This window comes from Triticum dicoccoides, chromosome 7B, assembly GCF_002162155.2.
Source record: "Triticum dicoccoides isolate Atlit2015 ecotype Zavitan chromosome 7B, WEW_v2.0, whole genome shotgun sequence".
NCBI lineage: Eukaryota > Viridiplantae > Streptophyta > Magnoliopsida > Poales > Poaceae > Triticum > Triticum dicoccoides.
Window position 1 is genome coordinate 715,939,436 of NC_041393.1, and position 22,704 is coordinate 715,962,139.

The window sequence follows — 22,704 nt, forward strand, 5'->3', positions numbered from 1 at the left end:
CTGCGCCATGGCTGTGAGCCTGTGACCTGTACCCGCATCAATGGCGCGTAGCTAGAGTAGAGTAGTGCTAGAAATGAAGAGGGGATTGTGCCATGCCGGTTCATGTTTGGGGAGGAGGAAGCTTCGTGGAAGTTGCGACCCCAAGCTCACATCGCATCATGGCATTCATCCATGGAGGTAATAAAAAGAAGGTTTATTTTCTGTGGAACGTAGTAGCTCGATCGAGCTTCGTGGGCCGGGCAGCTTCCCCGAAGTTGCTAGCTTGGCAATGCATATAAATTTAAAGGACACCGCCCGGCCACTCTCTCACCCCGTAGCTACTACACGGAGAGCAGAGGTCGAGGAACGATCGAGGTCCGTCGCCGCGAGTGTGTCTCCAAGCAGACGCCGCCGGCCGGCTCTGCTCCGGTCATCTGCAACTACGATCTTGGACGGTGACATAATAGTCCGACATTGATCCGTAACGGGGAGACAGCCGCCGGCACGGCGGTGCACCGGGGCCGGGGGCCCTGCGCGCGCGCCCGGTTGCACACATCACACAGGTACGTTATTCATCCGGCCTCTGTCAAGTGTTAATTAGTGCTGTACGTAGTACTAGCTACCTAGTACTCCTACTATGAGAGGAACTTCTTCATTTACCTTGTTGTACTAGTAGTTGATCTGATTGCTAGCTAGCTAGCTGGACTGACTTTTACGTAGTGTCGCTTAATTAGCTTGGGCAGTTAATTTGTTGCACGCATACATTAATCTGTGCAGTGGCGGAGTGTGACGAGCAACTATGAGGGGCAATTTTTTTAAATCTAGAAACAAAATATGCATGAAAATATGTGCGACTAATATCTAATGCTCCAAGGAAATATAATACACCCGAATGAGAGGAAAAAAACTAAAGTTACACGACAATCGAACATACCGTAGGATCCGTAGCACAACCTCGCTCTCTCTCTCTTCATCACTTCTAGCAGCCATGGATGGTAACAGAGCTAGTGAATGACAGAATGAGTTCATGTTGATTCTAGGAGGGCTAGCAATAGAGGAATTTGAAGACTGATGCTCTGTGGAGAACGAATTTTGCAGAGGTAGAACCTGCAAGGTCCATTCATGCATGGAATGCTCTACGTTTGTCTTAGTCATATTTAGTGGACCGGCCACCCTCCCTGTAACCACGCGTCGGCCAGAAAGACATAGCTGGTGAAGGTGTCGAGGTACCTATGGTGGCCGCTAGTATTTCTAGTAAAAATATTATTTGCATTTTTGGAAGGAGAGGTCGCAACCCCCTTTGGCCTCCAAGAAGCTCAGCCAGTGCATGCATGCATGCATCATGTCATGTTGGTGGTGGAGAATTCATTAGAATAGTTTGCATGCTGTCAAAAAAAAAGTAGAATAGTTTGCATTGCAGTGTACCATCCTGCTAGGTGAGATGATTGACTGTGCAGTTCATGCACATGCATCTATTATTACTTTGGTCAGCGATACAAAAAAAGTAAGTATAGAAAATTAAATATACACATGAAGTATATATATCTGGATTTATCATGCATGCATGTACAATATATATTATTTGATGGAACAAGTATCTTTTTTAATCAATCCATTTACAGTATGTAGTATTAAATAAACACATTAACTCCAGCCATTATTTCAGTTTCCTATATTGGACAAGTAAAGTGTGGTACTAGCTAGCTGCCCACTGACACGCAATGGAACAAGTTGACATTTGGGCGCCCATCTTGGCCGATCCTCTTCCAAGCCAACAGGTATTCACTTTGTTGATCAGTTCACATATCTATGTTAGAGACGATGACTAGTTGGATGCTTGGTTTCATTTCAATATTTCAATATAAAAGTGGAGCCAGCCTATATGTCTAAACTATAAAATTGTAAGTTATCTGAAAGAAGAGTATAAGCACAACCAAAATGGTCACTAAAAAGTATTGAAGCATACTCCATGGTTTATTCAAGCTTCATTTTAACTGGATGTAATATATGTCGACAAGCATAGTTCATATACAGTCCCCACTCTTTAGATCTTATCAAACCTGACTTGGATATAGAGTTCGCAGCAGGATCGTCGAAATCCCGACACAATAACAACATATATTTCATTGTTCTTGATGACAGGCGGAGATTAAAGTTCACTCAACATATGTGGATTACGGCACCATGGACTTTCAAGCACTCTTGGAAGGACCCCATGATTTGGACAGATGGCTGAAAGGTATGATGTTTAATTGTTGTGGTATATTCCAAACTTTGTTACACAAGCAAGCAATTTATCCATGGTTCAACTTTGAAACCAAATATTGTATGATTCCTTGCAGGTGCATTCATTCCTACTTATATAAAGGAGGCGAATTTAACTCATCAGGCAAGATTTTCGCACATCCAAATGTACAAACTTGCAAAACAAATGAACGTGGCAAATGGCATTGAAAAACTGTTTCATCATTGCAGAATGAATGCAAATTTTATTCACCAACTAGTGATCATGGCATGACAATACAAACACCTATGGCTGAGAAAGAGGAGGCCCCTGCCACCACGACTCTCAATGGCGGAGGAGGAGAAGACGAGGAGATGAGAGAGGGAGGAGGGGCCATGTACCCATCGCCTTGTCACCGGAGAAGCAGAAGGCTTGCGGCCACCGCCACACCATCGGAGGAGGGGACCTGCGATCTACTAGGTATGAATTATGAAGGCTACATTTGTTGCAATGTACCATTTGTTATCGTCTCAAGTAGTTAAACACATATGCTATGTGCTTCAGATTACATACCAAAAAGTGGTTGGAGGCATGGAAGTCGTGTGAGAAGTGCACGCGAGAGAGGAACATGGTCGATAAACATTGAACCATGCTCCCGGGACTTGCGTTCTGCAAGTGAAGGCCAAAAACATGGGAGCAGAAGAAACAATGACCATTGGACATCTGAAGAGGTGAAAGAACTAGTGGATGGCGTATCTGTATATGGGGTTGGACCATGGACTAAGTTGAAGAATGAAAGATTTCAAATATCAATTCGAACAGCTGTGCATCTTAAGGTATAGTCAATTGGTGATTAATTGCACTAAAGCACAAGCATTACATGCTCTCTCTGCTCAGTGGTTTTTTGTATTTCACACTTTCTCTGTTCATCTTTTATTTATCTATATATATTTTATTGTAAAAGATGCTAATTTTTATGTTTTGTTTAATATTTCAGGATAAGTGGAGAAACCTAGTGAAAGCCTTCACGGTCGGGCCCATATCTAAAAATAAGATTTTATATCATAACTTTTTTATCAAAGTCATCATGGAGCACCACTGATTTTTCATCTCTTGTACTTCTTGAATTCCAGGGAAATGTGAAAAGAAGGATCACGCCTCGTCTAGATAAGAATTGCATCGAAAAGATCAAGAGGCTAGCAGCTGATTACCCTCGAAAATGAAGTTGCACTCGTGAATGCTACGCGAAACACCGTACAATACTTTCGGTGTTGCAGTGACCCCGCAACAAGAGTTCTGTTATTTTTCAGAACTGTGAAGCATAGGCTGTCATATTAAGTGTGTCGAGAGTAGAGGGTAGATTGAACCATCTGGGTGGAGCAGCTTCTATCTCCTGCCTAGCTGCCCTGTGAATGGGAATAGCGCTCGCTCCTCCGACCTGTTGGCGTGCCGGTTTTGCTATAGTGATGTAATTAGCTTGACCTTTCATTTAACACCATGGCACATTTTGCTGGAAGCTTTTGGTTTTATGATATGAATGGAGAATGGATATGCACCATTTACACACACTGCTTCAAGCAGTCTCACTCTGCTCGTGGAATAATGTACTCCCTCCGTCCGAAAAAACATGTCCCTCAAATGAACGTATCTAGCACTAAGTTAGTGCTAGATACATCCATTTGAGTGACAAGATTGGGACAAGTTTTCTCGGACGGAGGGAGTAGTTGATAGCTCAAACCGGGCACCTGTGACACGCCTCGACCTGAAGAAGCTTGGTGTCGCTGCCTCAAAGCAGCAGGTTTCTTCACCACTCTGCTAGTGCCTTGAGCGATCGTGAGGTGCCGGAATGGCTGCTTGTACCTTGAAGCCAGCCAGCAGGTTGATGACGATATCCAGTCACTCGCTCAGCCGGTCCGATTGTTTGCAGTGATAGTCTCTTGAGTTTCATCCATTCTGTAAAAATTGGAGCCAGGATACGTCCCTCTTGATCTTCTCTAGAAAGGAATTCAGTCTGTACCCTTGAAGATTTAAATAGGCATTCAGGTCGTTACCGAGCTTAATTAGAAATGGATACTATAAAAGGTTTATAGTTCAGCAGTTACCTTAAAGTTTATTTATAGTGCAGAAACAACACAATTGTTCAGGTGTAAAACTTTTGCTCGATGCCTGAACCTGAAGAAATGCTACTATTGTTCATCAGAGTCAGAGACCATGCATTTTGGTTCAATTGCCTAATGCGGTTAAAGTTGCATTCTCACCACCTGATTTAACCGTAACAGCTATACATATACCCGTAAAAAGAAAAGCACAGCTATATATACACTGTGGCTGGCTATACAGAGAAAGTCTGGATATGGTACTCAGCTATGGCTTTTGCCCGGAGAACATGATGAATGACCTCTGCACCTTGCTGCTGTAGTTGACCAGGCCACAGGATCTGCACAGGTCTTCCAGCTCTCCTTCGGTGAAGAAGTTGTAGCTGCTGTTCACTGGCCCAACAATCTGCAGCACATAGCAGCGAAGGTGCATCAGGCTAGGTAACCTCTGCCACACAGAAAAGATCGTCTAACTCAGCGCTAGACGATTGACGACTTCTTTTACCTGTCTCAGTGGCTTTAGTGCATCGATAGAGAACAGGCCGCTGTTCGTGGGGGTGGATAAGAAAGTTGTCGCTACAAATACACCACCGGGCTTCAGCACACGGCTGATTTCAGCTATCTGGTTTTCAAACAGCAGTGGGAAGTATCATGGTGATAAATAAGTTCATATGACAAAAAGATAGGTACACAGGTCAGATGCCCTGTTCCTGCACAAAGCTGTTGAAAGCAAACTAACTAAGCACTAAACTGTTGTGGTTGAGTTTATAGACGCATTCAGCAATCAATAATTAACAGAAATAGAGAACATTATTTCTCATGTAATGCCCAAAGTGGTTTAAGCTTTCTGGATTGGCTAATTGTTCAGTGGACTCTGGCGAATAAAATAGTAATTCCGAAGACACCAGTTTTAATAGTACAATATTGAACCAAAAAAGTGCAAAGAGGACAGGGACTATACCGCATTTGAAGGGGATGGCCAACAGTGGATAGCGGCTCCAGCATGAATGGCATCAATTGAACTTGAAGGAAAAGGGAGCCTCGAAATATCAGCCCTTACAAGTGCAAGGTTCCTGCAGGACCAAAAGAAGAAAACAGTAAGTAATTGCTATACTGTACTTAGAACAAAAGGAACATTCTGAGGTAGTAACAGATTGAAGTAAGGGAGCAGATTATCACATATCGTTCAATTACGTGCTGAACACGTAGATCGTAGTCTTTTATGTTATTAAACTAAAATAAAGCACTAGTTTCCACACAAAAATTTGTGATTGCCCAAGTTGTCTACTTGACGGTTTGTTGGAGTTGGATGTTGCAAGACATATTTTCAAGCCTCACAGGAAACGCTCAAAATAAGCACGAAGGAAAGCTCACGTGTTCATAGGGGTTTCTTCTTGTTTGATGTAGTCATAGCATTGGCGGAGCATATTCTCAGAAAAGTCCAAAGCAATCACAGATGAGTATGCCCCAGAGCTTGCAAACTTCCTTGAAAACAAGCCACTGCCGCAGCTGACATCAATGAGTATACCACCAGCGACTGATTGGAAATAGTCTTGAGCCATTTGGAACTGATAAAGCCAACAGTACATCAGAATTATATGCATAAAAACATGAATATTACGTAGACATGAAAGAGTGGTGATCATTTTTTTGTTGCAACACGAAAACGTGAAGCACCAAATCTTACCTGCGACGGATGTATGAATTTACAGGCCAGGTATGTAAGAACTTAGTGAGCAGCAACAACTTAAGGCTATGCAATAGAAGAGTGAGGCGTCCTAGAAATGTACCTCTTCGTCGCGGCCAGGGAAGCCACTCCGATTGAAGTTCTGACGCCACCCCCTCTCGTAAAGAAAGGAGACGAGCGGGCTCCTGAACAGTTCGGTTCTAGCGGGCTTGAGTTCACTGTATTCTTTCATTCCTGAGGTGACAGTGAGATCCAAGAAGACATCTTTGCTGGTGAATGACTTGTTGCACTTCGAACACTTGAATCCGGACCTATAAATCGCTGGCCTGGGACACACGTAGAAGCCAAAACAACATAAATCCTAATTCAGCAACCAGATATGCATGCGAGATGAAGACAATTCGTGGACTTTTAGACGTACAGGTTCATGCCTGGCGGCCCTTTCCTTATCAGCGGCTCATAGCAAACAGGGCATGCGAACACCTCGGTTTTCGAAGCGTCATTCAGCTCGGTTTTGATCTCCTGAAACTGTTCGCATAGTGATCGTCAGTTTCACATGGTATGATTAAAATCCTAGCTTGGCATAACATCAAACACCTTCTATGCAAAACATTGACCTTGGCTTACCCTTAACGCGACTGTAAACTATGCTACTGTATTAAACAGGCTGCTTATTTCGGAACCATACACGACCGCTGTTAGCAAGATTAGCTCCCTAGTACTCCCTCCATTCGGAATTACTTGTCTCGGAAATGGATGTGTCTAGAACTAAAATACGTCTAGATACATCCATTTCTGCGACAAGTAATTCCGAACGGAGGGAGTACGTATTAAAGAGTAGAAGCTAGATTGCAGAGACCAGGCATCCTATACATGTAAAGCAAGAGAAAGGCAGATATCAGCAGATATATAACCATTTAGCTCAGTCACTAATCCAGATATCTTTCTCTCTCGTTGCCAAATAGCGGCAGTGCACGCCATGACACACCTCACCTTCCCAAACTGAAAACCTCTGCTAAACCTACGCCTATCTCGACTCAATTGATTACTCTTGGAGCAAATACAAAGCTTGGTTCCTGCCAAACCCCGCCTAGACATAACACCAAACATCTGGTGTGCGACAACCGTTCCCCCTCTTTTCAGCGCGCAGACACACACAACTCGTTATCTTGCTTCTCCTGAGATGAGAATCAGCTAGTGGCGTAGGTAGGTACGTACCGGGTCGAGGGCGATGGCCCCCGCGGCGGCGACGGCCACCCGGCGAGCCGGCAGCGGCAGGCCCGGGCTGCGGCCAAGGCAACAGGGGGCGCGAGGGGGATGGAGCGACGGGGAGGAGGAGCAGGAAGCCCCCGCAGCTCTCACCGCGAGCTCCATGGGCGACGCAGAGCAATTGCAGTGGTATGCCGCAGCCTGGAGCCTGGAGACGCGCCGGGGAATGGAAGGGAAGGGGAGGAAAGAAATGGTGTTTGGCAAGCTCGGGAAGAGGAGCAGGGGTGCGGTGGTGGTGGTGGGCTCAGGCGTGGCGCCAGCCCCGTCCATTCGCGCCTTCGGCCGTTGCGTCTGGATTTTCTCCTTTTTTTCAGGGCCGGTCGTGGATTCCAGATCGGTCACCTCCCGAGCGCTTGGATTCGCGCAGCTTAGAGTCGTTGAACTCATGCACGAGCACGACTCATCATCCTTTCTGCCGCACTCACGTTCTACTTCTACACTAGGAAAAGAAACTGGGATCACCGGCCCGCATCGCAACAGATCATTGGTCTTTGTCCTTGGCAACGCCGTCTGCCCGGGAAGCCGCCGGGACGCAGCACACAAAACCCGCCCACCACTTGCATCACCACTAGATTCTCATCGCAGGCCCCGCTCGTACCTCCGCCATCGCCGCTTCCAGCGATCAAGCGAGAGGTCGTCACCATTGCAACCCACCACAGCATCTCCGCCCTGGTAGTCATAGCATCCGATGTGGCTGGGCCCAACATCATCGGCACCCCTAGATGATCGCCGATACGATGAGGGTGTCATCTGTTTTGCCACCGGGATGGTGCCGTGGCCGGTCGCAACAACCGCCGACCACGGTTGTAGCACACATCGATATCGGCTCTAGGAATTTTGGCAGTGCCCAAATGTCATTGGTCGCAACATCCGGCGCCGCTAGCCCCATCACCATGACTTGTCGGTTCCAGCATCTCGGCCCGACGGCCGCAACTCCGCTCGACAGTCCCAATATCGTAGTCGTCAGTTTCAGCATCCTCGGTGCGCCATTGTAGCTCATGGCGTCACCACTCATACATCTGTTGTGGTCGGTTTAGTGACCTTGCCGATGGATCGATGTGCAATGAGTGTTCTGTCAAGAAGTGGTGGACCAACATATCGGTGCCTAACACAGCTCACCGTAAGGCCATGTCATATCAATCCTCACCATGCTTGTCTCATGGGTCATCTGAAACAGGAGGAACGCTGGAGTCTTTCGAAAGAAATCAATGCCACTATTCTACACTCAAAATAAAACTCATAAAGGATGAGGACAAGCTTTGGGTCACCACAGGAGGTAGACACTTGAGCGCTATCATATGCTGCCAGAGTAATTGTTTGATGTATCTTTTGTTGACAAGCTAGATGTTGAGCCTCTGTTAAAAAGAATGCTTCTTTATCGACGCCCGACTGCATTTAGCGCCGTCGTAACAAGTGGCTTGCTTCAAAGTTTATTTTTCTTTTATATTTTTTTAGGGCAGCGATTTGCTTCAGAGTTCACGGGAGTAGTACAAGTACACCTCAGCAAAATATAAAGATAATAATATTAAAAAGGGTTCCCTAGTCGCCAAATTGGAAAATCCAGAATTCCTTTCCAGTATGCACTGCTCCCTCTGCTCTTCCATCCTTTCAACCGTGCTGCGGAACTGAGAAAGATGGATGGAGATCAAATCTAGTGATACATTTATAGAAAAAGGTAGTACTCCCTCTAAGATGTTTTTTGACACTACACTAAAACATCCTACATTATGGGACGGATAGCATATATGACATTAAATTGGTACATTATCAAACTACATTTCAAAACGATCTAGTGATACTAATTTAGTGCCATAAATGCTGCTACTTTTTCTTATAAAGTTGGTCAAAGTTTTAAAACTGACTTAGAACAAAAGCTAGATATACACTTATTCATGGACGGAGGGAATATTTAAGAACAGAGGGACTACAAAACAAAGATAAGGCCGGCTAACCAGGCACTAGCGACCCCTGTCACAACCCTCTAATTGCCATTTCTTTTTTTAGAGCATCGCTCTCAAATCCATTTCTGAAATTGATTAAACAAACAAGCCGAATGTATGATCCTGGGCAACATCTAGGCCAGGGTTTGGCTGCGGCACAACCTGTTGGCTGCCCCACAACTGAACTACAACAACCAAACTACCAAAAGAAAAACAGAAACAGCCACGAAAAAAAATAAAAATAAAGAAAATAGAAACTCCTCTCACTGTGGTTGCGACAAAAACTTCTTAAACTGAACTGAACAACAACAACCAAACTACAAACAGACAGTAAACCAGCGAATACCAAGCCTCGTCTCATTTTCGTGAGTCACGCTGGCAGGAGGGGAGAACACAAGAAAAGTAGAAACGGCCAGGGAAACAAAAAGAAGAAAATGGAAACCTCTCACTGTCATTGCGAACAAAGCTTCTTAAACTGTAAGTAGCCATGCTGGCACCCTGATCTCGCTAACGCTGACCACAGCTGTTGATTGAATTCCAGTAGCCAACCACACGATCGATGTTACATACACACAGGAAGAACAACATAGTAATGAGCCATACGCGCACTGGGCTGTGAGTCCACTGTAGATGAAAACATGTCCTCTCCTCTTGCAGGCAAGACGATCGCATCTGCACGGAGTCCACGCTGCCAAAATAGCAACCGCCCGGAGTTGTGAGGACGAGGATGTTCATCTGACTGGCTATGGCTCCATCAATTGACTCTGTGCAAGCAAGACAAGAATTAATCAGCCGATACAGAAGGACTTTCATCTCAGATTTTGCAGATTCAATAGTTCACATATGAGCAAAATGGAAAAAAAATGGGGCATAGTATACACAGGAAGAACTATACATGCAGAAGTAGAACAGCATTGGTGTACCACCGACAATATTGTTTCTTGACTGAAAAACACATGCAGAAGTAGAACATCATTTGTGCCACCGACAATATTGTTTCTTAACTGAATTTGGAACAGATCATAGGGGGCATAGTATTGAACAGGCAGAAGCAGAACAGCATTGGTGTACCACCGGTAATATTGTTTCTCAACTGAATTTGAAGTATGCAACTACTAACTGCAAAGGCCCATTTATCCCACTGGCAATGTTGTTCTGAACTGAATTTGACATGTGTAACTAACTGCAAACATCACATTTACAGGGAGCTACAGCATATAGTATTACAGGCAGAAGCAGAACAGCATTTGTGTCCCACTGGCAATATTGTTCCTAGCTGAATTTGACACATGTAACTAACGGCAAACACTCACTTTTATCTGTTTAGCGCCGTAACTTGAAACACAAGCTGTAATAATATTCAGGCAGATGCAAGTAAACATAAATAAATGAGCTGAACAAACTTCAATCTTACTCCCTCCGTCCCATAATGTAAGACGTTTTTTGACACACATTATGGGACGGAGGGAGTAGTTTTTAGTCTCCAAAGAGAAAACTTCAAACTTACGTCACCCAAGGATAACTAATTAAGGGGGTCTTGGCAGCCACAATCAACAAACTGTGTGCCTTCTACTGTCCTAGAGAGATTACAGCAGAGCAAGTTCACGGTTGGCCGCAGCAGAGCTCCCCAATGGTCGATTTGGAACAGCCCTGTTCATCAGCCGTCTTGCGGCCTGAACATGCACGAGGAAGCAGGGGGGCCACCGCCACCACTCGACTCCACTCACCAAGATTGCCACCATGCCCACCGTCGACGACAAGCCGGATAGCCCGGAAGAACCACCGTCTTCAGCTGCCCGCGGCCATGAGAATTAACAAAATTGTCCCTTTTCTTGAAGTCCAGCAAAACACAAACCACCTCCAAAACATTAACCAAAACTAACCCTTTTCCCCGTGTTGACCTTGCTGTCCGCAGCCCCGGCCAGCCGACAGGCCGCCGGCGCCAGATCTGGCCGTGGGGACCCCCGCGCCACCGCGCGTCGACGAAGCCCCGGAATGCCGCCACCCGTCGCCAGGCAGAGGAACGGCCGCTCCGCACGCCCACCACCACGCCATCGAGCCCCACACAGCAGCCTGACGCCCCCGCGCGCCGTTCGACCCACGTCCTGCACCGTAAGTGCCGAGAGGGGAGAGCGCCCCGCCGCAACGTATGCCGGCCGGGCTATGCCCGGCAGCGCCTTGTGGCGGGGAAAGGAGGCCGGGAGGGGAGGGTTGAGCCGGGACCACTAGGGTTTGCCCCCGAAATCGCTCACAGGAGCGGCTCGAGGGGAGGAGCTTTTTTTGCATGTGAGATGGTAAAACTGGTATGTTGTGCATGGTGTCACAACATACCTGTTTTACCATCTCAGTGAAAAATCACTATTCTGCAAAATTTCGTGAGACATGTATTCTTATATTCCATAGTTCAAGAGGTTACTAGTGCAAATATATACATGAATTACATTCTTATAGACTTCTTTGCTTACATCAGCGAGCAGGCTTTGTCCAAATAGACCCGATCATGAAGAGAGAAGAAAGCAAGGAGAAGACATCAAATCAGAAAAAAAGTTAAACGAGCTCAGTTATACTCCCTCCGTTCCAAAATAGATGACTTGACTTTGTACTAACTTTCCAAAATAGATGACTCGATTTTGGAACGGAGGGAGTAAAAAATAACTTGAGATTACATATTAGAATATAACTTAAGAAAATTCATTGTGGATCGCCATATAAATGCTAGGGATCATACCATCAATAAAATAAAATGGTGAGAAAACAATATTATGGGCAGAAAATAACAATATTTATGGGGATACTGAAGCAGTTTACATAATTGTACTTGTATACAGGGAAGTCATAAGTAAAAATTATGTATGTGTATCGATATAGCAATCATTCACTCCAAAATTAAAGTTACACAACATGGTACAATTTCAGGACATTTTTGGGAGGTCAGATAAATCTGTATTCCCATTAATTTATCAATAGGAGTAGCCTCCAGCAACATTCTAAAGTCATGCAAAAGGAGAAAGCTCAAAGATAAGCTTGGGGCACAGCAAAAGCTTAAAATCTGAAAGGCATCAGGTTAATCAGCACACAACACAAGCTAATTAGCACGTACGTAGCAGCTTCTCAACCTCTTGGATGATCAAAACCTTAATCCCAACAAATACACAAGCTTCCAAAGCCTGCTCCCTCTCCACTATTCTGCAATTGGGAACAAAAACAAATCTGTAGCAAAGTAGGGAACGCGAAAACTGATTAGGAAGATAAAAGATTCCTTTTCAAAATAAGCAGTGTTTCTTATTTCCAAAATTGACCACCATATTAGGTTGCCGCCATAAAATAAATAGGTGATCAACTTTCTCCTTCGTAGTACAAAAACAACACCTTGTATGCACAACTTGTGTATATAGATACCACATAACCAATTCACAACAATATAGATTTCTGGGAGAATCTCATGTGGCCATTCTGTAAAATAAAACTAAATACATAAAGAAACAGTAAACACCCACTTGAGCAGTACTAAGCATAGCTTATGCCAAGAATCATTCAAGTTGACCAAACATACTTGACTATGACTGAATCCAAGACTTTCAATTCTAATTATGTACTTCTAATGAGAAGTCCAAGAAATCTGCTTCGACAATACCAGGCACAGACAATTACATTATAACTGGAAATTATACTAAATAATGACAAGCACAAAGACTCATCTCCCATCCAGGGGTCAACAAAATATATAATCTAAGCAATTGTGCACCGTAAAAACATGAATGGTAAAACAAGGATAAGGTCTGGCAATACACTTGAAGTAATTACCTGTCCAGAGGCCATCGGAAATTATCAGTTGACCTCCAAGATCTGCCGAAATAAATTGACCACAACCAGTATGAACATCACCTGCACAAAATTTCGGATTGAGAGGATATCAGGATAATGTAATTGTTTGGTGTAAGAAGGAATTGTACATGAACCTAGCCGAGCACCATGCTAATGGATGTTGTGTTGCCGGAGTGGAAAGAATTAGTGAAGAGTGGTAGGGGCATAAATACACGTACCTGTAACGAGTCAACGGAAGGATGGGCACATCACCTGCCATGAATGCCTGCAGAGAAACTGAAGGATGATGGCTTCTTCAAATCCCAGCGGGGCAGTTGTGCTCAGCCAAACAGCCATGGTGTCGGCCTACATCTCCCGCGCAGGCTCTCCTTGCCCTAAACCGTGGGACCGATCGATACATCACCTCCTCTCTCTAGCAGAGACCGTCCGCGTCAGCTCGCTCCCCACCCCCATCTCTCTCCCTCTCCCTCTCCTTCTCCTCCTCTCCCCCCCTCCCTCCTTTCTCCCTCTCTCTCTCAGCCTAGTTTACCATAGGGCTTCAAATTTTCCTCCGGAAAAGCAGCCCTCTAGGACTTTTTGGCCCAGGAATCAGAATGTATGGTGAAAGCCAGAGTAGACAACAGACAACATTCAAGGTTGCCCAAGTCACGAAAATGGATGTCCAGAAACGCGCAGGGCGTTAGATGGTTGGAAAGCTGCTCAGTTTTACTGTCCTAAAATGTGGCTAAATTTCCGTATATCATAAACATAGCTCGTCACGACATAGTTCATTGACCGCGAACGAAGGCCTATATTTTGTTTGTTATTGTGTGAATCACTGAATCGAAAATGACCTGAGCGGGTTGTGATAACTCGGGTTGCCAATTTCGCTGCTTGTTTAACAGAAGAAAATTGCATCTTCTAAGGTTTTCCTAGAGTGTTTATAAAAGCAACTGTTGAAAAAGCACAGTTCAACAACCACAAACCAGAGAATTTCTTGAACGGACTAAGCAAATCTATACCAATATAAGAAAACATGAGTTAGGATGAGGTTCGTTTGACCTAAGCTCACCAAAAAATATATTTAAATTTCATAACCATCAATCCTATGGTTGTGGGCAAATATTATACCATCTCCTAATCATAGTATATGTATAGTTTGTTAATTTAACTAATTTATTCATAGTTACTTTCTGATTTTATTTTATTTACATGGAAATTTATTTCTCATCCTTACAACTTTCTACGTGATATTTATGTAAAAGAAGCCCATGTCATTACTATCGAGATGGACATGCTATTTCAAGCTTATAAACAAATTTTCAGTCTTAACACTGGATTCTACACCGATATACATGGCTTTAAAGTATCTGTTTGGCTAAAAAAAACTGACGAGTATACAACTGCATCTGACCATCGGAGTGCTACACCGATAAATAGGAAGGCTAACTTCTGTCCCAATGCTCTTTTTTGCGACGAAAATCTCATAACAGCGCTTTTTAAACTATATGATTTCATCGGCATGGACAGGATGAACCCGCATCAGAAAATCCGGTGCATCTTTTTCATCCTCATTCACCTCTTTGGTTCTCCCTTCACCACCGTTTCCTTCTATTCTCTTGAGCTCATCTCCCACCTACATGCTAAGAGTCACCACCACGATGTAGGCTTCTAGGATCTCCTTCCTACTCCTTGTAGTCACCACCAGGATGCGTCAGAATTCAAGTGCATGGATCCCTAACTCCGGCAAAGGAACATTCATATAAAAGTTTGAATCATCATTTTTGTCAAGGGATGTAATACATTTTTGTATTGTTATTATTTTTGCTAGACACAACCTCAGCCTAAGGTTGACAAAGGGATAGAAATAGAAATATGTTCTCTCCAAAGGACAATATAGGGATCTCACAATTTCAATAGATGTTCCAACATCTTCTGCGCGCCAGAGTTCTCCGCATCCTTTACCCTTGACATCTTATCACTTAAAGTTACCCAAATACCACCTTGGGTTTCTACCTGAACGGAGTAAACAAATGTCCTATCATGTGCCGGGCCTTCTTCCTTCTCTAACCTGAAAAAAAGAAAACTATGAAGCAACTGTGTAGGGCTGATCTAGGCAAAATGTCAAGTTAGATAATGCAACAAGTGGTAAGCATTCAAATCCCCAATGTGTCACTAAACTTTGCTGGTCATCTCAACTTAAAACCATCAGTTAAATTAAAATAATTCTCAATCCACCACCCAAACATAATGGCATTACAATCCAAAGCTATACTTTTACTTCCACGTTGCACCTAGTGGTTTCTGATGAATTGAATATCACGATGAAAGATTGACTGAACCAATATCCATACCTTCTCTCCAGGGACATAAAGATCATCAAACCATGATATGAATCAGAAGACAAAATATGTTTGGATAGAAGCAGTACATGGATGATGACCACTGGTGTGACAGCGGCTGCAACTCAGCCCAGATCTTAGTGAACATGCAAGAAACCGGCGCGCCAGATGCACCCTATGGACCATAGGACGAGGCTGCAGACCGACCCTCCTGGTCAGATCTAGCAGAGGGCGGCAACTATATGCGTGGGCAAGCACCTCCCAGCCCAAAGCACTGACGGACTAAGGTCGGAGGCCATGACCGCATCACCCCCACGCGCCGACGATGGGGGACAATAGCTCCACTGCAGAGGCCAAGAAACGAGGCCATGGACTGGCCTTCTTGGACAGATCCAGCGATGCACATCACCTCCATGCCTCGGCGGGCATCTCACGTCCCAACGCAACAACAGGCCGAGGCCGCGGCCAAGAACGTGTCGCCCGTGCGCGCAACACCACGGGAGTTGCACACTACCATGCCCGAGTGGAACCCCACAGTTCTCGGAGCCGCGTAACTGACAACGCCATGCGCGGAGGTACAGAGAGGAAGAGCAAGGGTAGAGGGAGGGAGGAGCGCCCCGCCGCCGTCGTGAGCTGGCCTATGGCCGGTGACGGCGGTGCGGGGAGGACATGAAGAGAGTAGCAGTGGCGATGGGAAAACCTAACCCACAACCCACCCAAGAGGGTGATGCGAGGTCCTCACAAAGAGTTTTTTCACGTCATCGTTTACTGCCCATTTTCTGAAAAAAGAGGGATAATAATACTACTATTGAGCAAGAACCATGAAGGATCAGGCTGCCAACATGTATGGAAGTTAGGGTTTTCTTGATTTGTTCAATATATTTCTCTACACGAACACGGTAAGGTCAAGACTGAAGGTGAGGAAGGATGGTGACAGGTGCATGGAAAGGAAGATGTGTGAGTGGGTGATTTCTGTGTGTGGGTGGGGACAGCATGAAGTAGGCTAGGCGCGCAAAAACAGATATGGGAGCGAGATAGGAGATGAATGTTACAGGAAGTAAGAGAGGAGAAATGTGGGCATGAGCTACTAGGATGGAACACAAAAGCGATGGAGAGAGTGGGACAATGCCCAGAGTAACAACGGGCAGGAAAAAGAATGGGATAAAGCAAGGATACATGCCCATCAATTTTCTATTTTTCTGATTGGTTAAGATAGTAGCTGACTGTGGCTCAATGCATACATACAAATAATCATGTCAAGTAGCTGCCGATTTAGTCAAAATAACTTTGTGAAACACGACGATGGCGGAAACTAACAAAGTGCACATTTTTTATAATTCAAGGTAGTGTTTTAGACAGTTTTGGAGTTCTAGGTTGAAAAGACATGCTCAACCCATAGTTTAAGGTTGAAAAGTGTACACTTTTTTCATTTCAGAAATGTCTTAGCACTAACTAAGATGCTAAAATGTACAAAGAATGCTGAACTGATTTTATGAGTTCCCAAGGACGGTATATATAGTACAACCATGATTCAGACAAAATAAAGAAATCATTCTAGTTTGAGTATTAAATCAACATGAAAGCTTCCCCAACAGCATTAGCATATAGTTTTTTTAGTTTATGGAGTATGGCATTACTCTTTGCAATCTGAAGCTTGAATTCCCAGCAAATCAGGACTTAAGAGAAACAAAACAAGTTTAATCTAAATAGTTACTTTTGGTTTCCACTTTTATACTTTTTAAACATATCTTATTCAGAAATTTCCTTTTTTTGGTAATAGAAAAGATATGACTGCATCTGAGTGATGGTCTGGACAAGTATGTTCCAGACCTAGTGACAGGTCTGGAACATACTTGTCCAGACCATCACTCAGATCAGGTATCTCTTTCCCACGTGTTCATGCAGTAGGGTTTGGCAATCAAACCAAACTAGTGGTTTCCATACTGCATCTGAGTGATGGTCTCGACAAGTCTGCTCCAGACCTACCGAGGTCAAAGTACTATTTACCTAGTAAGGTTGTTTAACAGAAATGACCAAAGGTTACTACCCTAAGATAAATGGGAACAAAGGTGAAATTACAATAAAGAAACAAAATAAAATGTGCAGCGGTGAAACAGTTCTAAATATATGATCAACAAACAATTGTAGTGTAGGTGTGGGAAAGAGATGCCTCATCTGAGGAGCATTGCAGGAAAAGTTCAACTAGTGAACAGGATATATAAAACTAAAAACTGACAGAGTAGTCAGGAATCTTACTTAAAGATGGGTTTTGGCCAATGCTTCCTGCTGCACTGCTCAATAAGCTTCTGCTTGCATTCCCTAAGCTCTCCAACCTCAACCTCTGATCCATGGCCAACTCCAATTGTCAACACTTGTTGATTGCCTCCACCAAGAAGCTTGCTTAATGCATCCCGTGTGGCATTGAGCTTAGCAATTACCATCTGCTCTGAGGAGCCCATCCCAACAAGTGCCCCACCAACAAATACATTTACAACCGTTGTTCCACCCTTCTGCCAAGTCTTGAATTTTATATCTTTCCCATGTTTCTGGCACAGCTCATGCAACGTAGACACGGGTTGCTCATCTATTGTTTCTGCCGTGACAATGGGCTCAAAGAGGAACCTTGTTACCTACATAATAAACAGTGATATCATTATTCACCACCCATTATTCTAGTGAACTACTCTCTCCGTAAACAAATATGTCGTTTTAGAGAGCAGAGGTCCATTTTTTTTAACTTTCACAAATATTATTGGTAAAGCTATCTTGGATTGGTCATACCAAAATGAAAACATACGATTCTTCATAGAAAATTACATAGGCTTTTATCAGCGTATTATGACTAGAATTAATAACTGAGTTATTTTCCAGAAACCTCAGATCAACATATTAATGAATGGAAAATAACATGAAAGATGGATTACAAACCTTCCAGAGCTTCTCAAGATTAAAGTTGCAATCCACATAGACAGCAGCGGCAATGGCCTCAACAATATCAGCAAGCACCTTGGGAGCCTTAAATACAGTGCCACCATAGGGCGTAGTGCCAAGGTCATCCTGTAACTCTTGTTTCACTGACTGGATAAACTGTCCTACCTGCATAAAGGTATACCGAGTAACATAACAATGGTAGCCAAAAACAGTTAATTTAATATCCACATCTCAAAGAGATAACATCAATCACTTAACAATTGAAATGTATTATGCCTTATGAATCCTAATGGAGCGGCAGGAGTACTTACCAATTCCAGTTTCAGCATTTGCTAAATATAGTACTAAACTTATTTTTGCACCACTAAATCAAAACTAAGACGTGGCGAGAGCTGGCTCTATGCTTCGCCCTCAAATTAAGCTCATCGAACCGCTCGAGCGGACAGTAAAAAGTGGATGATTTAATACAACATATATATATAAAAACAGAGCCCCCAAATCTATGGCTTCTAACTCAGTGAGGAGGATCCGAGGACGCTTAAGCGGCACATACCAAGAGATCGAGACGAGGGCAGTTGCGTCGGAGCAGCGGGTAGAGGTCGTGGTGCACGGCGACGCGGGCCAGCTTCTCGGTGGAGATGTTGGCGGCCCGGAGCGTGGAGAGCGCGCCGGGGCCGACGGTGGGGTTGGTGAGGTAGAGGAAGTTGGAGAAGGCGAGGCCGAGCGCCGCGTCCCCGACGAACTCGAGCCTCTGGTACGAGGCGGCGCCGCCGCCGGCGAAGGACTGGTGGGTGAGCGCCTCCTCGAGCAGGGAGCGCTTGTTGAACTGGTACTGGAGGAGCCGCTCCACGCGGGCCGCCGCCTCCTCCCTGTCCGCCACGAAGCCCGGCGGCGGCAGCGTGACGGGAGCCGACGGCGCAGGCGACGAGGCGCGGCGCTTGCGGGAGCCGGGCTTCATCGTCCCCGGTGTGCCGCTGCGCGTGACCGCCTGGCTAGATCGGGACGGGGGAGATGAAATTTTGGAGAGGAGGCGCCGCCAAAAGAAAAAAAAAACATACGAGCTCACCTTGCTAGACGAGCTGATGGATCCGTCCGCAGTGAGGGCCGGCCGGAGTTTGGTGGCGTCCGCCGGAGTACAGTGCCGGCCGGGCCTGTTGCTGCTGCTGGAGACCGGGGCGGGGGCGGGTCACGCCAGCGGGAGGAGCAGCGGAGGAGGAGGGACCCTACCCGCGCGCCATGTCGCCGGAGGGAGCCGCGCCGAGGAGCTGCGCACAAGGGACCGGCGGCGGCCTGGAGGAAACCTAGCGAGGGGGGAGGAAAGGGGATCGAGGGCTGCGAGCGGGTCTGGGCTGTTCGCCTGGTTTTTTTTTTCACTTTTGGTATTGCATTCTAGTCTCTCCTTTTTTTTTCACATGGCAATTTTTGTAGAAAAAGTTTTACATGGCAGTTTATACAATATCGAACTGTCAGCGGCACTGATCCATGCTTCGACCCCGAGGAACAACTCGCCTCCATTGCGGGTGGGCTCTTATCCATATGAAGTGCCCCAGCAACTACCCCTCGAGACTTACCAAGTATAAACTGATCAGTTGAATCTTACTTATACCAGTTGTTTCAATCAGTATCAGTTTCAATGGCTATAATAGGTTATCTGTTGTAGTAAACAATTCTTTCCATTTTTTTAATCCGTCCCTTTACTAACGTGTTACTCTTTCGCAATGAAGATGTCAGTATAGATGTTGCCATTTTATTATCATTTGCTATTTTTGGTGAATGTTAACCATGTTGTAGTTAGCATTGCATTTTCATATACTTACACAGGGCTACGATAGGCGATGTTGTTGTTTGTCGTCGAGGTTAGATGCATCCCATGTCTTATACACCATCTGTTCCTAAATATAAGTATTTCTAGAAATTCCAACATAGACTACATACGGAGCTATACATTTGTATATAGTTCATATTGAAATCTCTAAAAATACTTATACTTAAGAACAGTGGTATTTGTATTTTACATCATTTGTGAAATCGCATTTTAGCTTCTAACATTTACCGGTTGTTTGTAGGTACATATATGAGCAGCACTGATCCACACTTTAATCCCTTTTGCGTATGGGGCAATGACATATTCATAAACAAGCGTCAAGTGAGAAAACTAAGAAAAATTGTTAGGCGAAAGAGACGGGTGATAAGAATTAAGCTCTTTATTTACACTTTGTCCAAGATAATAGTGAACTTTAGGATGGTAAGTAATTTGTTGCCTTATCCCCTGCCCACAACAAGTTACTTTATTAGACATGAGTATCTGAAAGTTTTATCTTTTCAGTGGTTTCTGAAGTAATATATTGATTATTACCTTACAACTACATGATCGGAGTGGAGGCAACTAAGGTTAAAATACATGATTCATACTACCATGATAATGGTCTAGAAGTCTTTCTGAAGGCGGTGAAGGATGGGCGGGAGATTGTCACAAGGGGCATGCAGGAGGGCACATTATTGGCATTCCGCTTCTTCAATACCATCGGCAGCCAAAATGATTTACATTTGTCTCTTCGCCTTTACCCCCTCTAAATATTGTGGTTCATTATAGTTAACTAGTTGTCGACCCGTGCGTTTGCACGGGCTAGCACATTTATTATGGAGATATGACATGGTTATCCGTGGACCCATTCCTATCGGTACACATAGTAATGGAGTTAAGTATGTCTTACAATTTTAGAAAATTAATGTATTAATATATTTCACATTGGGGCACAATGATCATGCACGTTATAAACTGTTTCTTTTATCATTGTTTTGTAACATCTATCCTAGTTAAGTTGTTACTTCCCTCGGTTGGACTTCTTGCTCTACTCAATAACGGACAATTTTAGAACGCCTTTGGAAACTCTTGTGGCGGACTGGATGCTCCTAACAATCCGTTTTTCATTGATTTATAATTCTTCTTGGGAAAATCTCACGTCATGTGTACTGAGATTGGAGTATTTCATTTCTAGTGTAGCAGTTTAATTACGGTTTCGTTGCATGCTTGTTGGAAAGTTAATTTAAACTGGTTCCCATAAATTAGACTTGGTAATAATTTTATTTTCATAAGGAGTCACACTGTGACTATTCATATGTACGCCATTAAAGTGGTTTCTTCATTTCAGTTTTTAGAAACCAATCATGTACAATTAGAAACAAATATAATTCCCTCCATTCCAAATATGGCAATTCATATAGAGAAAAATGTTGGTAAACATATTAATTTCAAAAAAAAATTACGCACACACAAGATCATGGTGATGCATAGCAACGAGAGGGGAGAGTGTTGTCCACGTACCCTTGTAGACCGAAAGCGGAACCGTTAGCACAACGCGGTTGATGTAGTTGTACGTCTTCATGATCCGACCGATCCAAGTACCGAACGTACGGCACCTCCGAGTTCAGCACACGTTCAGCTCGATGACGTCCCTCGAACTCCGATCCAGCCGAGCTTTGAGGGAGAGTTTCGTCAGCATGACGGCGTGGTGACGATGATGATATTGCTACCGACGCAGGGCTTCGCCTAAGCACCGCTATGATATGATCGAGGTGGAATATGGTGGAAGGGGGCACCGCACACGGCTAAGAGATCAAGAGATCAATTGTTGTGTCTTAGGGTGCCCTCCTGCCCCCATATATAAAGGAGAAAGGAGGGAGGCCGGCCGGCCCTGTAGGGCGCGCCAGGAGGAGGAGTCCTCCGCCTAGTGGGAGTAGGACTCCCCTTTTCCTAGTCCCACTAGGAAAGGGAAGGAAGGAGAGGGGGAGGAGAAGGAAAGAGGGGGCGCAGCCCCTCCCCCAGTCCAATTCGGACTAGGCCTATGGGGGGTGCGCGGCCAGCCCTCGTGGCTTCTCCTCTTGTTCCCCTAAGCCCACTAAGGCCCATATGTACTCCCGTATTCTCGTAACTCCACCGGTACTCTGAAAAATACCCGAATCACTCGGAACCTTTTCAATGTCCGAATATAGTAGTCCAATATATCAATCTTTACGTCTCGACCATTTCGAGACTCCTTGTCATGTCCCCGATCTCATCCGGGACTCCGAACTACCTTCGGTACATCAATACACATAAACTCATAATATAAATCGTCACAGAACATTAAGCGTGCGGACCCTACGGGTTCGAAAACTATGTAGACATGACCGAGACTCACTTCCGGTCAATAACCAATAGCGGAACCTGGATGCTCATATTGGCTCCTACATATTCTACGAAGATCTTTATCGGTCAAACCGCATAACAACATACGTTATTCCCTTTGTCATCGGTATGTTACTTGCCCGAGATTCGATCGTCGGTATCTCAATACCTAGTTCAATCTCGTTACTGGCAAGTATCTTTACTCGTTATGTAATGCATCATCCCGCAACTAACTCATTAGTCACATTGCTTGCAAGGCTTATA

The 22,704-nt window shown here is 44.6% G+C and overlaps 3 protein-coding genes across 8 annotated transcripts; 1 reads left to right on the plus strand and 2 right to left on the minus strand.

Annotated features, from left to right (window-relative positions):
- Window positions 1–1,644: 1,644 nt before the first annotated feature.
- Window positions 1,645–3,765, plus strand: LOC119336430. The gene is made up of 7 exons (XM_037608447.1): window positions 1,645–1,757; window positions 2,122–2,218; window positions 2,322–2,368; window positions 2,455–2,683; window positions 2,768–3,039; window positions 3,201–3,233; window positions 3,337–3,765. The coding sequence occupies exons 1-7, from the start codon at window positions 1,701–1,703 to the stop codon at window positions 3,424–3,426; spliced, it is 825 nt and encodes a 274-aa protein (XP_037464344.1). The 5' UTR covers window positions 1,645–1,700; the 3' UTR covers window positions 3,427–3,765.
- LOC119336426 (uncharacterized methyltransferase At2g41040, chloroplastic-like) lies at window positions 3,713–7,564 on the minus strand. 2 transcript variants are annotated; one of them, XM_037608442.1, is made up of 8 exons: window positions 7,205–7,564; window positions 6,408–6,514; window positions 6,090–6,312; window positions 5,674–5,867; window positions 5,261–5,372; window positions 4,805–4,921; window positions 4,306–4,705; window positions 3,713–4,214 (listed from the first exon to the last, which is right to left on the minus strand). In XM_037608442.1, the coding sequence occupies exons 1-7, from the start codon at window positions 7,523–7,525 to the stop codon at window positions 4,568–4,570; spliced, it is 1,212 nt and encodes a 403-aa protein (XP_037464339.1). In that variant the 5' UTR covers window positions 7,526–7,564; the 3' UTR covers window positions 3,713–4,214; window positions 4,306–4,567. The 2 variants fall into 2 exon arrangements, with proteins under 2 accessions (XP_037464339.1, XP_037464338.1); XM_037608441.1 differs by having other exon boundaries at window positions 3,713–4,221.
- A 2,060-nt stretch (window positions 7,565–9,624) lies between these two features.
- On the minus strand, window positions 9,625–19,610 carry LOC119336427 (ribonuclease 3-like protein 2). Of its 5 annotated transcripts, none has more exons than XR_005162465.1 (9): window positions 19,339–19,610; window positions 18,826–19,260; window positions 18,270–18,437; window positions 17,598–17,971; window positions 14,909–15,070; window positions 13,239–14,736; window positions 13,000–13,080; window positions 12,296–12,381; window positions 9,625–9,959 (listed from the first exon to the last, which is right to left on the minus strand). XR_005162465.1 is itself a non-coding variant. In XM_037608443.1 (6 exons), the coding sequence occupies exons 2-6, from the start codon at window positions 19,228–19,230 to the stop codon at window positions 9,950–9,952; spliced, it is 1,119 nt and encodes a 372-aa protein (XP_037464340.1). In that variant the 5' UTR covers window positions 19,231–19,260; window positions 19,339–19,610; the 3' UTR covers window positions 9,625–9,949. The 5 variants fall into 5 exon arrangements, 2 of the variants coding, with proteins under 2 accessions (XP_037464340.1, XP_037464341.1); XR_005162466.1 differs by having other exon boundaries at window positions 18,826–19,264; XR_005162467.1 differs by lacking the exon at window positions 12,296–12,381.
- Window positions 19,611–22,704: the final 3,094 nt, after the last annotated feature.

Bases quoted from the DNA above. Each gene is read 5' to 3' on its own strand.
- LOC119336430 (XM_037608447.1), top strand. From the start codon at position 1,701: ATGGAACAAGTTGACATTTGGGCGCCCATCTTGGCCGATCCTCTTCCA. The intron at 1,758-2,121 runs GTATTCACTTTG...TCTTGATGACAG, and splicing joins ATCCTCTTCCAAGCCAACAG to GCGGAGATTAAAGTTCACTC. The intron at 3,234-3,336 runs GTCGGGCCCATA...CTTGAATTCCAG, and splicing joins ACCTAGTGAAAGCCTTCACG to GGAAATGTGAAAAGAAGGAT.
- LOC119336426 (XM_037608442.1), bottom strand. From the start codon at position 7,525: ATGGACGGGGCTGGCGCCACGCCTGAGCCCACCACCACCACCGCACCC. The intron at 5,373-5,673 runs GTGAGCTTTCCT...TTGGTCCTGCAG, and splicing joins GAAGAAACCCCTATGAACAC to GAACCTTGCACTTGTAAGGG. The intron at 4,706-4,804 runs GTAAAAGAAGTC...TATGTGCTGCAG, and splicing joins CACTAAAGCCACTGAGACAG to ATTGTTGGGCCAGTGAACAG.
- LOC119336427 (XM_037608443.1), bottom strand. From the start codon at position 19,230: ATGAAGCCCGGCTCCCGCAAGCGCCGCGCCTCGTCGCCTGCGCCGTCG. The intron at 17,972-18,269 runs GTTTGTAATCCA...TTTATTATGTAG, and splicing joins ATCTTGAGAAGCTCTGGAAG to GTAACAAGGTTCCTCTTTGA. The intron at 15,071-17,597 runs GTAAGATTCCTG...TCTTTTTTTCAG, and splicing joins TGGCCAAAACCCATCTTTAA to GTTAGAGAAGGAAGAAGGCC.